The sequence below is a fragment of the Podarcis filfolensis genome (genome assembly GCF_964270895.1).
Source record: "Podarcis filfolensis genome assembly, chromosome: 13".
Taxonomy (NCBI): Eukaryota; Metazoa; Chordata; class Lepidosauria; order Squamata; family Lacertidae; genus Podarcis; species Podarcis filfolensis.
This window is the reverse complement of record NC_139615.1, coordinates 42,055,937-42,069,397: the sequence shown is the minus strand read 5'-3', so window position 1 is coordinate 42,069,397 and position 13,461 is coordinate 42,055,937. Positions and strand designations below refer to the sequence as shown.

Below are 13,461 nucleotides of genomic sequence, written 5' to 3'. Positions count from 1 at the left end.
TTATTTTTAAACACATTTTCCATCAAAAATGCCCTGCTTTTTTCCACTGCATTCTACATGCTTTCATCCCTTTAGATCATCAGTTGCCAGGGAACTGCAGGCAGCGAGGGAGGAAAGAATTAGAGGATACAGGGAACGATCTCCACTGCTCAGTACTGAGTCCTCCTCAGAAGACAGAGAAGAGGATAGTGAGTCTGGGGAGGAAGGGGTGCTTCAGAGAGAGGGGGATCCACGGTCACAGGGGAAAACGGAAGGGGCTGAGCCGTTGGCTCTGTTGGTCTCGCTTTGTTGATTCTGCATGTAATCTTGTCAGAAGGAAATAAAGAAAGGAATTTATGGCTGGCTGCCGGGAGTGTTTCTCTGCTAAGTGCAGCAACGCATGCAGCTGGCTAGCTGACATCAGTGGTCTCTGTCTGTATCTCACTTCTCGTTTAATAAATCATGCCTTAGCATTATGTAAGTCAAAAATGACTTAACCATGGTTTGTTTACTGCCAAGAAACCATGACCTGAAGCCATGGTTTGTTGCTTCTTACAAACCTTGGTTTGGCTCAACTATGGATTGGAGTTACCACAGTTTGTTCAGCCATGCTGTACCCGAAACTCTCCAAGCCACAAAGGCACGAGACAGAAACAGTAAGAAAACAAAAACTTTGGAGAAAAACCATGCAGTGTTTGATTATCAGCGAGACAGCTTATTGTTAGCTCATAGTTTGTTAAACAAACTATGGCTTCGCTTGGTGTGCAAACCAGGCCAATACGACCTCAATAAACACGCAAAGGGATCAGGATCTTTGTGAATCTTCCTCAAATTTCTCTCCGCATAACTATAGCAGCACTGTACAATATCGTGTAGATGTGACTGAGGAGGAACAAACAGATAATTTGTTTCCCAATGCAAATGACAAAATGGCACCTTGTACCCATTCCCATTAGTGATGTATGGAAGTGAGACCTGGGCCATAAAGAAGGCTGATCGTTGAAGAATTGGTGCTTTTGAATTATGGTGCTGGAGGAGACTCTTGAGAGTCCCATGGACTGCAAGAAGATCAAACCTATCCATTCTGAAGGAAATCAGCCCTGAGTGCTCACTGGAAGGACAGATCCTGAAGCTGAGACTCCAATACTTTGGCCACCTCATGAGAAGAGAAGACTCCCTGGAAAAGTCCCTGATGTTGGGAAAGATGGAGGGCACAAGAAGGGGACGAAAGAGGATGAGGTGGTTGGACAGTGTTCTTGAAGCTACCAGCATGAGTTTGACCAAATTGCAGGAGGCAGTGGAAGACAGGAGTGCCTGGCGTGCTCTGGTCCATGGGGTCATGAAGAGTCGGACATGACTAAACGACTAAACAACAACAACCCATTCCCATATACATAAACAGCAAGGTTACAAATTGCAGCCCTACCAAGGCAAAATGCTACCAACCGCCACAGGATGAAGCAGTTATAGTGTTATAAACTTGATGACTGTGCTGCATGAAGTAGTCTAGGCCAGACCTTTTGGCCTTTTTTAACGGGAGGGTACTTTTGCTGTATTGTAACATTTTTATCTCCTTATTTTATATTGGCTACTGCTTCCGTGTAAAATTTTAATTTCCATTATATATAAACAGGCCATAAGGCAGAACAGAATAAAAATAAATGTGTATTTGGTCTGAGCATTGAGCTCAGCCCTGAAGGTTTTCTTGGTTTTGATGCCGATTCAATTAGCAGAAACTAGGGAGAGGCTTTTCTGTGGTGGCCCCTTGTTTAATGGAACAGCCTCTCCTCGGAACTCTAATAAGCTCCAACTTTGGTTCTATTTTTGTGTTTGTTAAAAACATGTGTGTTCTCAATGTTTTCTGTGTTTCCTTAAGGCCAGGAATTAATAGTGCCCTTAGGGTCATCCACTGCATTTTTTAAAAATGTACTTTCCCTGATTATTTGTTTTAACTTTTGAGTTAATTGGTAGTGTATAAATAAATAAAAATTCAACAACAGACTCTGAAAGAAAAATGTAGTTCAATGCACTATAATTAGAAAAAAACATTTATTTTTATACAGAATGTGTGGCATTCCACAGTTAAACAGATAAGAAAAGGAATTTATAATCCAGAGACATAACGATAAAATGTTCATTCCCTAAAAAAAACATGGCAGTATGCCATACATTGAAGACATGAAATATCCAAGTGTATACAGAACATCACTGTTCTTTACAAGGTTTTCTTAAATAAAAAAAATCCTTATTTAAATATACTCATTAAGCAAAGTTCATTAAGCAAAATTCATTCCATAGGTTCATAGCCAGGTTTTCAGCAATAATATCAGAATAATATCAGTGTGTTGTACCTTCACAGCAATGGGCCAGTGTGTCTGGCTATAAACCAGAAGGTTAGTGGTTCAAGCCCACCCAGGGACAGCTGTGGGCAAGATTCCTGAATTCCAGCGGGTTGGACTAGATGACCCACGGGGTCCCTTCCAACTCCACAATTCTATGAATATAGGTGTTAATAAAAAACGTGCCAAGCCTCTTGTGCTGCTCCCATCCATTTCAGCAGGGACTGCCCAGAAGACTATTAGCTGAATGGCACTCTTTGGCATTTTATCGATATACAGTGGTACCTTGGGTTAAGCACTTAATTCGTTCCGGAGGTCCGTTCTTAACCTGAAACTGTTCTTAACCTGAGGTACCATTTTAGCTAATGGGGCCTCCCGCTGTCGCAGCACGATTTCTGTTCTCATCCTGAAGCAAAGTTCTTAACCCGAGGTATTATTTCTGGGTAAGCGGAGTCTGTAACATGAAGCGTCTGTAACCTGAAGCGTATGTAACCCGAGGTACCACTGTACTTAATAGAGAATATTTCTACCCCACCTCCCGTTGCAGAAACAGTGCTCAGTGTACATTCAGTTGGCTTCGCAGAATACATAACAGTGTCATCTAGCGTGCTGAATCCATCAGGCGTTCGGCTATAGCTACAGGTAGCAATAAATACATTCCGATCAGTTTCGATAATAAATACGAGTGGATAGTTGTAAAGTGGTTCAGTTCTTAAGGTGCTCAACATCCAGCTTCTCTAACCAGAGGATTTCCACAACCGCTCCGTACAACATGCCCGGAGCATTTTTCGCAGCTTGTCGTGTTAGGGCTGAAACCAGAAAAAGGAAGAGATATATTTATGCAAATGAGAAGGTGAGAAACTGCAAAGCTTGTTGCCTCACCTGACCTTCTGAAAGCACTTCCAGCTGCAACCCAATAGGTATATGTCATCATGAGCTACATATTGTCAGCTGCCTGAATGATTTAATTTAATTTCTTATTTAATTATTTCATTTAAACTTATTTAATTTCAAATGAGGCTGTATACCACCTTGATACCTTTTATAATATGGCAGTACAGAAATCCCTTTTATAAATAAAGTGGACTGGTGCCGTTAATTTGGGTTTCCCACATAATTGTTTTCAGCAATAAAAGGGGGGGGGAGGCTCTCAGACACAGAGCTTAATAATAATAATAATAATAATAATAATTATTATTATTATTATTATTATTATTATTATTATTATTATTTATTTGTATCCCGCCCTCCCCAGCCGAAGCCAGGCTCAGGGCGGCTAACAGCAGTAAAATAATACAGCATTCTAAAATCAATTCATTATAAAATCAGTTCAAATCAAATTAATGGCACCCATTGGGCTAGAGTTCTGTGAAGATTACCAAAGGAGGGGGTCAGGCTGTGCCTTGGCCAAAGGCCTAGTGGAACAGCTCTGTCTTGCAGGCCCTGCGGAAAGATGTCAAGTCCCGCAGGCCCTAGTCTCTTGTGACAGAGCGTTCCACCAGATCGGAGCCACAGCCAAAAAAGCCCTGGCTCTGGTCGAGGCCAGCCTAACCTCTCTGTGGCCCGGGATCTCCAATATGTTTTTATTTGAAGACAGTAAGGTCCTCCGTAGGGACGCAGGTGGCACTGTGGGTTAAACCACAGAGCCTAGGACTTGCCGATCAGAAGGTCGGCGGTTTGAATCCCCGCGACGGGGTGAGCTCCCGTAGCTTGGTCCCTGCTCCTGCCAACCTAGCAGTTCGAAAGCACGTCAAAGTGCAAGTAGATAAATAGGTACTGCAACAGCAGGAAGGTAAACGGCATTTCTGTGTGCTGTTCTGGTTCGCCAGAAGTGGCTTAGTCATGCTGGCCACATGACCCAGAAGCTGTACGCCGGCTCCCTCGGCCAATAAAGCGGGATGAGCGCCGCAACCCCAGAGTCAGTCATGACTGGACCTAATGGTCAGTGGACCCCTTTACCTTTAAGGTCCTCCGTGGGGCATACCAGGAGAGGCAGTCCGTAGGTACGGGAAAGCACTGACCTGCACCCAGAAATGCAGCCCAAAAAGGAAACCCTGAGACGAGCCCTGAGATTTCCACTATGGATCCCAAATGATACAGTGGTACCTCAGGTTAAGTACTTAATTCGTTCTGGAGGTCCGTTCTTAACCTGAAACTGTTCTTAACCTGTAGCACCACTTTAGCTAATGGGTCCTCCCGCTGCCGCCACGCCGCCGGAGCACGATTTCTGTTCTTATCCTGAAGCAAAGTTCTTAACCTGAAGCACTATTTTTGGGTTAGCGGAGTGTGTAACCTAAAGTGTATGTAACCTGAAGCGTATGTAACCCGAGGTACCACTGTATTGCAAAGGCCGCGTCCTGCATGCGGCTCCTTCCCAGCACTTTTCTGTAGTTACCTTTGCCATAATCTTGTTGACAATCAGCTTGACCCACGGCGCTTGGGGGTCCAGGCAGACTTTCCTCCCGTTGTTCAGGGTGGCTCTGTTCAAAGGAGGGGAGAGAAGGCAAAGAATTGAGCTGGTGAGCGAAGGGGCTTTTTGCACAGCACACAGTTGCAAGGGAGGTCATGGGCCCAGGCCAGGACACTTACATGACTTCAGGAACAACGCAGTGAGGTCCCTCGGGGAGGAGAATGACAGAAGCAATTTGCTTGCGTGGAATCGCACGGGAGACCGTTTGGATGCATTGGCACCGTAGCTCCCCGGTCATAGGAGCAGCTGAGGAGGGAGATCGCAAGAAACTTAACAATGCAACAAGGCAAATCACAAAAGGTATCTTTTCCAGGCTTGCTCCCAGGAAAACATACCTAGCACAACCACACGCTTAACCCAACCTCCCTCTAACACAGGGGTCAGCAAACTTTTTCAGCAGGGGGCCACTCCACTGTCCCTCAGACCTTGTGGGGGGCCGGGCTATATTTTTTGGGGGGGAAATGAACAAATTCCTATGCCCCACAAATAACCCAGAGATGCATTTTAAATAAAAGCACACATTCTACTCATGTAAAAACACCAGGCAGGCCCTACAAATAACCCAGAGATGAATTTAAAATAAAAGGGCACATTCTACTCATTTAAAAACACGCTGATTCCTGGGCCATCCGCGGGCCGGATTAAGAAGGCGATTGGGCCAGATCTGGCCCCCAGGCCTTAGTTTGCTTAGTAAAGGTAAAGGGACCCCTTTACCTTAGTAAAGATAAAGGGAGCCGGCGTACAGCTTCCGGGTCATGTGGCAAGCATGACTAAGACGCTTCTGGCGAACCAGAGCAGCGCACAGAAACGCTGTTTACCTTCCCGCCGTTGCAGTACCTATTTATCTACTTGCACCTTGACGTGCTTTCGAACTGCTAGGTTGGCAGGAGCAGGGACCGAGCAACGGGAGCTCACCCCGTCGTGGGGATTCAAACCGCCAGCCTTTTGATCGGCAAGTCCTAGGCTCTGGTTTAACCCACAGCGCCACCCACGTCCCCTTCAATAGTATAGGCACCATCCAATCACAGACGCTTTTAAAATTTCACCGCTGTTGGACTTGAGATGCCCAGCTCTGACTAGATCATGTATTAGATTTTCAGATGCCTAGTCTTAGAGCAGGGGTAGGCAACCTAAGGCCTGGGGGCCGGATCTGGCCCAATCGCCTTCTAAATCTGGCCCGTGGACGGTCCGGGAATCAGCGTGTTTTTACATGAGTAGAATGTGTCCTTTTATTTAAAATGCATCTCTGGGTTATTTGTGGGGCATAGGAATTCGTTCATTTATTATTATTTTTTCAAAATATAGTCCGGCCCACCACATGGTCTGAGGGACGGTGGACCGGCCCACGGCTGAAAAAGGTTGCTGACCCCTGTCTTAGAGCTTTGGGCTTTAGCACAACTAAGTTCCCTGCATGGTTATTTTCAACAAATGAAGACCGAAGGTCTCTGGAACCTGATCATTACATAATCAGCCTTGGAACAGAAGTGTAGCAAAGCCCTCTTCAAACATTTGCTGGGCTGGGGGGGGGGCGGTGTTTCTGCTCCCAACCTCAATGTGTTCATAATGGTGTGAAAATAGCCTAAATCTGAGGTTTTTCAACTTCTCCAAATTAAAAAACAAACCAAGGTTTCTAAAAAGCTGTAGCATGACTTGGGAATGCACAAGATATTTTGGTGAAATCTATATAATTTAGTTTTGCTTGGCAAGTAAAAAGGCATGTCAAATTGCATAGGAATAATAAAAAAATGATAGCCAATTATTTGCAGCGATGGTGCTGATGACCTGACATTTTCTGAAGGTAAAATAACAAATTCTTTGGTTTTCTGAAAGCAGTTCATCATCAAACAGAGTCCTACCAAGCTAAATATTATCCAGTCACAAAAATAGCAGATTTGAATCCCTCACATCTGAAAGCATATTTTTAATACCCCCCAATAAATCTGCAAAAGTTAAGTTTCACCCTCTAAAACGACAGCACCTTAGTGGTACAACTTGACCCCTCTGCCTCCGCCCAATTATCCAGCAAAAAAGCAACTTTAATGTGAACAGCCCAGAGGTGAAGAGCTCCTCTGAGCATGAGCAGAGTTCACCTGCCTCACGAAACACAGCAAATCCGCAGGCAGTGGGGACGGGGGCGCGGCTAGGTTTACAAAATTTCCAAGTCGGAAAGCATGGCATCTGCTATCTCCCATCACATCGCGTTTTAGAAGTTCCGTCGCAGATCTTAAAGTCATCTTTAGGACCTTTCAGCGAAGTCTGCCTCTCTACCAAACACCCAGCTGGATTTTTATTTTTTTTTCGTTTCCCTCCCCTGAATGCGGCTTTAAATGTGCAACGGAGGCTCCGACGGTGCCTCCGGGAGCTTGCGGAGTTTCCTCGCCCCCCGACGGCTGCCCAAAAGGATGGATTTTGGAGCCTAGCAGAGCTTCCAGGAAAACCCGGGACCTGGCCCCTCGCATGCAATCGCCCACCCCCCTGAAATGCAAATCGGCGCAGAAAGGATGCTAATGGACCGCCCCGTCGATGCACCTGAGGTTAACATACCCTGGCTGTGCAAAGCGCTCCCGGCTAGCAGCAGGAAGACCAGCAGGGCGGCCACGCAGGGGACTGGACGGCACGGATTCATTGTTGCGGATGCGGAGGCGCTCAGATCCCCGACGTGATGCTGCACCGGCCGTCGAGACGCTCTGAGCTGCTCTGTGCCGCCTGCCGGTCTTTTATGGTCCCTAGCTGCTGCGATCCCCGCCGCCGCCGCGGAGGGGCGCTCGAGGGACGAGTCCCGCCCCCTTCCCTGCGCACCGCCTTGGCATTGGTCGGGTGAGAGATGCGACGGAGCGGTCCTTGCGAGGGGCAATCCCCCTTCGGAAGCAGCAGGTGTCGCTGTCCGCGGAACCAATTGGGAGATTGATTTTAGTTTTCAGTTTTTTATTTTTTCGAAAAGTTTTTATTATTAAAATAATTCAGCATTAATACACACATATTGCGAATGTACAAGCATACAAACATACATTTCATACAATCCTTAAAAATGCTCAAACATACCTACACTCAGTCCCACAGATAATTCCTTGATTTTTTTTTTTATCTCTTTCCTTTTCTTGCCAGCTGGGTGAATTGATCTCCATCATCAATGCCTGTTTCTCATTCTGGCTCCAGATTTTGCTTTATCTACCGGAGTTCTGTGTGTAACTGATTTTATTTGTGGTGCATTGCCTCCCTCCGATCGTGCAACGAACAAATCAAAATGAATAATAATTCCTCCCCCCCCAAAACCAGCAAGATCAAGTATTCCAAAAGGACTGGAGTAAATTTATATGATATCTGAAAGATTATTGTAAGCAATTAACATCACTAGCAGGGTTGTCCGGAGACTTGTAACAAGAAATTTTCTACCTTTCTATATTTATTTAAATTTTGAGTTATTTTGTAATGAGCGTAATTAGAACTGGAAAATGTGCAATATGTAATGATACAAAGGTTGATTTTGAAAGCCATGAGGTGGGAGGGAAGGAAGTCGATAGGCTGGATTGTAATGATGTAAACGTATATTATTAAATGGGGGGAAATTAAAATTATAAAATAAAATGAATAATAATTTCTCAGCCTGCCTTAGCTGGGTCATTGGGCATGCACACACAAAAAGGGAAATTGGAGAAGAGGAAATTATGGCTGCAGTGAAGAACAAGCTGTCTTGATCCTGTCTTGGGCAGTATGAAAACTGAGCTCGTTTTATCTGTTATATACTGTAATTTTGTGTTCAGACATCTGAAGACATAGAAAATGGAGCAAGCTGGTTTTTCTCCTGCGCCTTGTTTGGGCAGGACCCAAACCAATGGGTTCAATTTGCCATGAAGGAGATTCTGATTAAACATGAAGAACTTTCTGACAGTAAGAGCTGCTAGTGGAATGGACTCTGCTTCATTGTTAAATGGAAGGTTTGCAAACGGTAATAAGTGTAATTGGTTGAATTAAGGCATCTTCCAAACCACCCTTCTAACCAAAGTATACAAAGTGATGCATGGGATAAATCTGATTAATCTGATTAATAATAATAAGAATAATAATAATATAAAAAGTTTTTTTTTTACCATTATAATGGGTAATTATAAAACTGCCGTGAGCATGCAACATAACAACATGACAATATTTTGCATTGTCATCAAGTAAAAAAAAATTGGGTAATAAGGAAATGCCTCTCTTTCCTGGTTTTTAAGTGACTGAACATTACTAACTGGTCAGGGAGGGTGTTGTGCAAACATTCCATTTCTCGGGAAATGGGGAAATTGAGAAAGTAAATATCTTTTGGTGTGTAGATATAAATTTTATTATTTTAATGTATTTTTAATCTTTGTTGGAAGCCGCCCAGAGTGGCTGGGGAAACCCAGCCAGATGGGTGGGGTACAAATAATAAATTATTATTATTATTATTACCCATCATTTGCTTTTTGATCGAGGGTGTGGATTTGAATTTCCGTTTCAAAAATGGCAATGGCCAACTCCATCAACCCCTTCTTATTGAGGGTGTTCTTATCTCTTTCCTTTCCTGAATATTTGTGGAAAATTGCTACCAGGCGACCATTCGCCTGGCGGAGAGGGCACGCCATGGTGAGAGGTCTAACTGGAAGTCGATCAAAGCAACGTGTTGGTGTTGGGTACCAGGAGAATCTAGTTCAGCATCATCTGAAGGACTAAAGGTTCATCACACCTACTTTAAGTAGCCTTAAGGGCATGGGCTTCACCTGGTTCTTTGGCCCATGGACTCCCTTCTCTTGCACGTAGTGATTTTTTGGCTCCTTGTCTAGTTTCAGGCAAGTAACTGTATGCCATTTGCCCTGAACCTGCGGATCAGGCCTTGCACGCCGGAACTGGAAAATTGCAACAGATGGTGACAGCAGTCGCGAAATTAAAAGACGCCTGCTTCTTGAGAGAAAAGCAATGACAAACCTAGACAGCATCTCAAAAAGCTGAGACATCACCTTACCAACAAAGGTCCGTATAGTTAAAGCCATGGTTTTCCAAATAATGATGTATGGAAGTGAGAGCTGGACCATCAAGAAGGCTGATCGCCGAAGAATTGATGCTTTTGAATTATAGAGCTGGAGGAGACTCTTGAGAGTCCCATGGACTGCAAGAAGATCAAACCTCTCCATTCTGAAGGAAATCAGCCCTGAGTGCTCACTGGAAGGACAGATCCTGAAGCTGAGGCTCCAATACTTTGGCCACCTCATGAGAAGAAAAGACTCCCTGGAAAAGACCCTGATGTTGGGAAAGATGGAGGGCACAAGGAGAAGGGGACAACGGAGAACGAGATGGTTGGATAGTGTTCTTGAAGCTACCAGCATGAGTTTGACTAAACTGCGGGAGGCAGTGGAAGACAGGAGGGCCTGGCGTGCTCTGGTCCATGGGGTCACAGAGTCGGACACGACTAAACGACTAAACAACAAAGGCTTGTGTGGCATTCGTACAGAGCTCCTGGTCATTTCACGAACAATTGACCTGTACACCACTACTTTATTTTTCCACTGTAACCAACCAGGTTTCTTCTGGTGAAATACTGAGTCTCAGTCAGGTTGTAAAGTCAACAACGAAGATTAAAGTTGATCGAAGAACAAACAAGTTTTAAATATGTTCAGAACGGTTTCTCAAATGCACACCCTTAACTAGATGTGGCACTATCTCACACTGCCACTCTTCTCTCACAGTTCTGTCCCTGTCTCTCACTCTGTCACAACCACTACGTTCGACTTTTACTGCCTCTGTCTGACCCTCACTCCTCTATCTCCCCATGGTAAACCCCTGGGTTGAGCCTCAAAACCAGGTAGGCTCCGCCTCTCAGCTTTCTCATTGGTCAATCTACATTAACCATTTCCATCCCCCTGTACAAACATAATTACAAGGAATGGGCAAACGCCACAGCTTGCTTCAAAATTGGAAAGAAAATAGGGAATCACTATGTTAGGGGTCCCCTTCATGGATCACTGTCTTGTCGTGGTGAAGGGGCTTCAATAGCTCCAAGAAGCTGTGAGATATGCCATGCAGGGCCACCCAAGACGGACAGGTCATAGCCGAGAGTTTAGACTAAATGTGATCCACCTGGAGAAGGAACTCGCAAACCACTCCAGTATTTTGCCAAGAAAACTCCATGGACATAAAAAAGGAGAAGCTTTGAGAAGAAAGTGAGAGTTTCCAAGACATGCTCTGGTTCATGGGGTCACGGGGAGTCGAACACGACTAAGACAACTAAACAACAACATGCCAGGAGTGGGGAGGAAGAAAGAGAGGTTTGCATGAATTGTAGTCAGGCTTGTACATGTATAGTCAAAACATGGTTTAGTCTAGTGTGTTAATAATATAGGACAGGCTTCCTCAATCTCGGCCTTCCAGATGTTTTGAGACTACATTTCCCATCATCCCTGATGACTGGTCCTGCTAGATAGGGATCATGGGAGTTGTAGAATCATAGAATCATAGAGTTGGAAGAGACCACAAGGGCCATCGAGTCCAACCCCCTGCCAAGCAGGAAACACCATCAGAGCACTCCTGACATATGGTTGTCAAGCCTCTGCTTAAAGACCTCCAAAGAAGGAGATTCCACCACACTCCTTGGCAGCAAATTCCACTGTCGAACAGCTCTTACTGTCAGGAAGTTCTTCCTAATGTTTAGGTGGAATCTTCTTTCTTGTAGTTTGGATCCACTGCTCCATGTCCGCTTCTCTGGAGCAGCAGAAAACAACCTTTCTCCCTCCTCTATGTGACATCCTTTTATATGCTTGAACATGGCTATCATATCACCCCTTAACCTCCTCTTCTCCAGGCTAAACATGCCCAGCTCCCTTAGCCGTTCCTCATAAGGCATCATTTCCAGGCCTTTGACCATTTTGGTTGCCCTCCTCTAGACACGTTCCAGTTTGTCAGTGTCCTTCTTGAACTGTGGTGCCCAGAACTGGACACAGTACTCCAGGTGTAGGCCAAAAACATCTGGAGAGCCAAGGTTGAGGAAGCCTGGTAGGTTAACGGAGAAATCCGAGGGCTCCCTTGGACAAAAGCAAAGACACCAACCAGGACAATTGGAGCAAAACAGCAGCCAGTAGGCTTGGTCTTTATTGAAGACTGTCGCGACAGGACTCCCACTCACTGCAAGTCGAAGCAAGATGGAAGCCCTGAACAAAAGGAGACCCCAACCTTTATCACTAATCCCTCATGCTACACCCCTAAGACTACATCATTGACACGTCACAAAAAGGAGGGGTTGAGGGAGGAGTTGTGGTGGTAACCTGAGTGTCTTGTCACCTGGCCGGTTCCTCCTTTCCCCCTCCCCATGAGTACTTTCCAGAGGACAAAGGGTAGTTTGCAGTTTCCTGTCTCCAGAGGGAAGAGCTGATCACTGTCCTTTGTTTCAGTCCACGGTGAATCCACTCCCATATGCAGGTCCTTTGTGAGTGTAATAATCTTCTGTTTAGGACCATCAAGGTTGTCATGCCAACTGGGTAGGGCTCCCTGCAGACGTGTTGGCTGCCTTGTGTCAAGTCCCCCCCTTTTGATAGTCCTTCCTTCATGGTGTAAAATAAAAGTGGAATTGTACAGATCCGATGTATGGATGATTTTATATGAATTTATAACAGAAGCATCACATATGTCGTGTGTGAATGTGTGTGTGTCGTGTTTGTACAAACTGAATGATTGGGGTGTGTGTGTCCTGCAACAGATATAGGACATATCAAATAGATTTGAGGTGGGTCAGGCGGTTGCCATCTTTTTGTCTTTTGGCCAAACTACACATTACATTAAAGGTATGCTCAAGATCTTTTCAGCCCATCAAACCCTGGTGTGGCCTATGGTGCCTGGAAAATGCCCATTAAAAATTGCCCACTAACGTGTCGTTGTACTAAAAGTTGTTGAACCTCCCTGTCTTGTGACCGATTTACGTACCAACGCACCAGTTAGCTTGTGTTTCCAGGAAACTCCCAAACTCTCCATGGTGACCCAGTGAAGTACATAAGGCGAATAGCAGCTTTATTGATGTTAACCATACCTATCCTGTACTGGGCAACTACGTTTTGTGTGCTTTCCTGTGTGACTACATCTGTCACTCAGTCAAGTTTATTGCTTATAGCCAAAGGCTGCTGCAATGTATACAATGTCAATCAATAAAATATATACTAATTTGATACAAAAACTTAAAACATTTACATTGTCAAAACATGACCTAATCTGCACAAAGCTATAGAAACTCCTTAGTATACAAATTGAAACATTAAACAATAGAATTTATAAGCTAAAATCACCGTGGGGCCACTAATATATTAAAAGTAATGTTAAATAATACAATAGACAATTATGTACAAAGTTTAGTGAGAAAGATACAGCTTGGTGTAGATGGGGTCAAATAAATTCATCTCCTTTACAGTTGATAACTATCTTGGCTCTATATTTTTTTCTAATTTTCCTGGCGGCAGTTGCAAAAAGTGCAACACGCCAGGTCACATACTTATCAATGTCTGCAAGGAGATATATAATCATGTCAGAAGGATTCTGGCCAGGGGACCTTATCTTTATAGGTGTCAAAAACCGTCCTCTTACTTCAAGTTATAAGGGGCAGCGCAAGATATAATGCGTAAGGTCCTCTAATTCAGGGCATCCCCTAATACAAACATGTTCGGTTATTGGTATGCC

The 13,461-nt window shown here is 44.5% G+C and overlaps 1 protein-coding gene across 1 annotated transcript; it reads right to left on the bottom strand.

Annotated features, from left to right (window-relative positions):
• Window positions 1-2,009: 2,009 nt before the first annotated feature.
• On the bottom strand, window positions 2,010-7,471 carry LOC310748139 (growth-regulated alpha protein-like). The gene is made up of 4 exons (XM_083583744.1): window positions 7,333-7,471; window positions 4,908-5,034; window positions 4,714-4,798; window positions 2,010-3,127 (listed from the first exon to the last, which is right to left on the bottom strand). The coding sequence occupies exons 1-4, from the start codon at window positions 7,412-7,414 to the stop codon at window positions 3,122-3,124; spliced, it is 300 nt and encodes a 99-aa protein (XP_083439870.1). The 5' UTR covers window positions 7,415-7,471; the 3' UTR covers window positions 2,010-3,121.
• Window positions 7,472-13,461: the final 5,990 nt, after the last annotated feature.

Bases quoted from the DNA above. Each gene is read 5' to 3' on its own strand.
- LOC310748139 (XM_083583744.1), bottom strand. From the start codon at position 7,414: ATGAATCCGTGCCGTCCAGTCCCCTGCGTGGCCGCCCTGCTGGTCTTC. The intron at 5,035-7,332 runs GTATGTTAACCT...CTCCCTCCTCAG, and splicing joins GAGCGCTTTGCACAGCCAGG to CTGCTCCTATGACCGGGGAG. The intron at 4,799-4,907 runs GTAAGTGTCCTG...TCCTTTGAACAG, and splicing joins TGCGTTGTTCCTGAAGTCAT to AGCCACCCTGAACAACGGGA.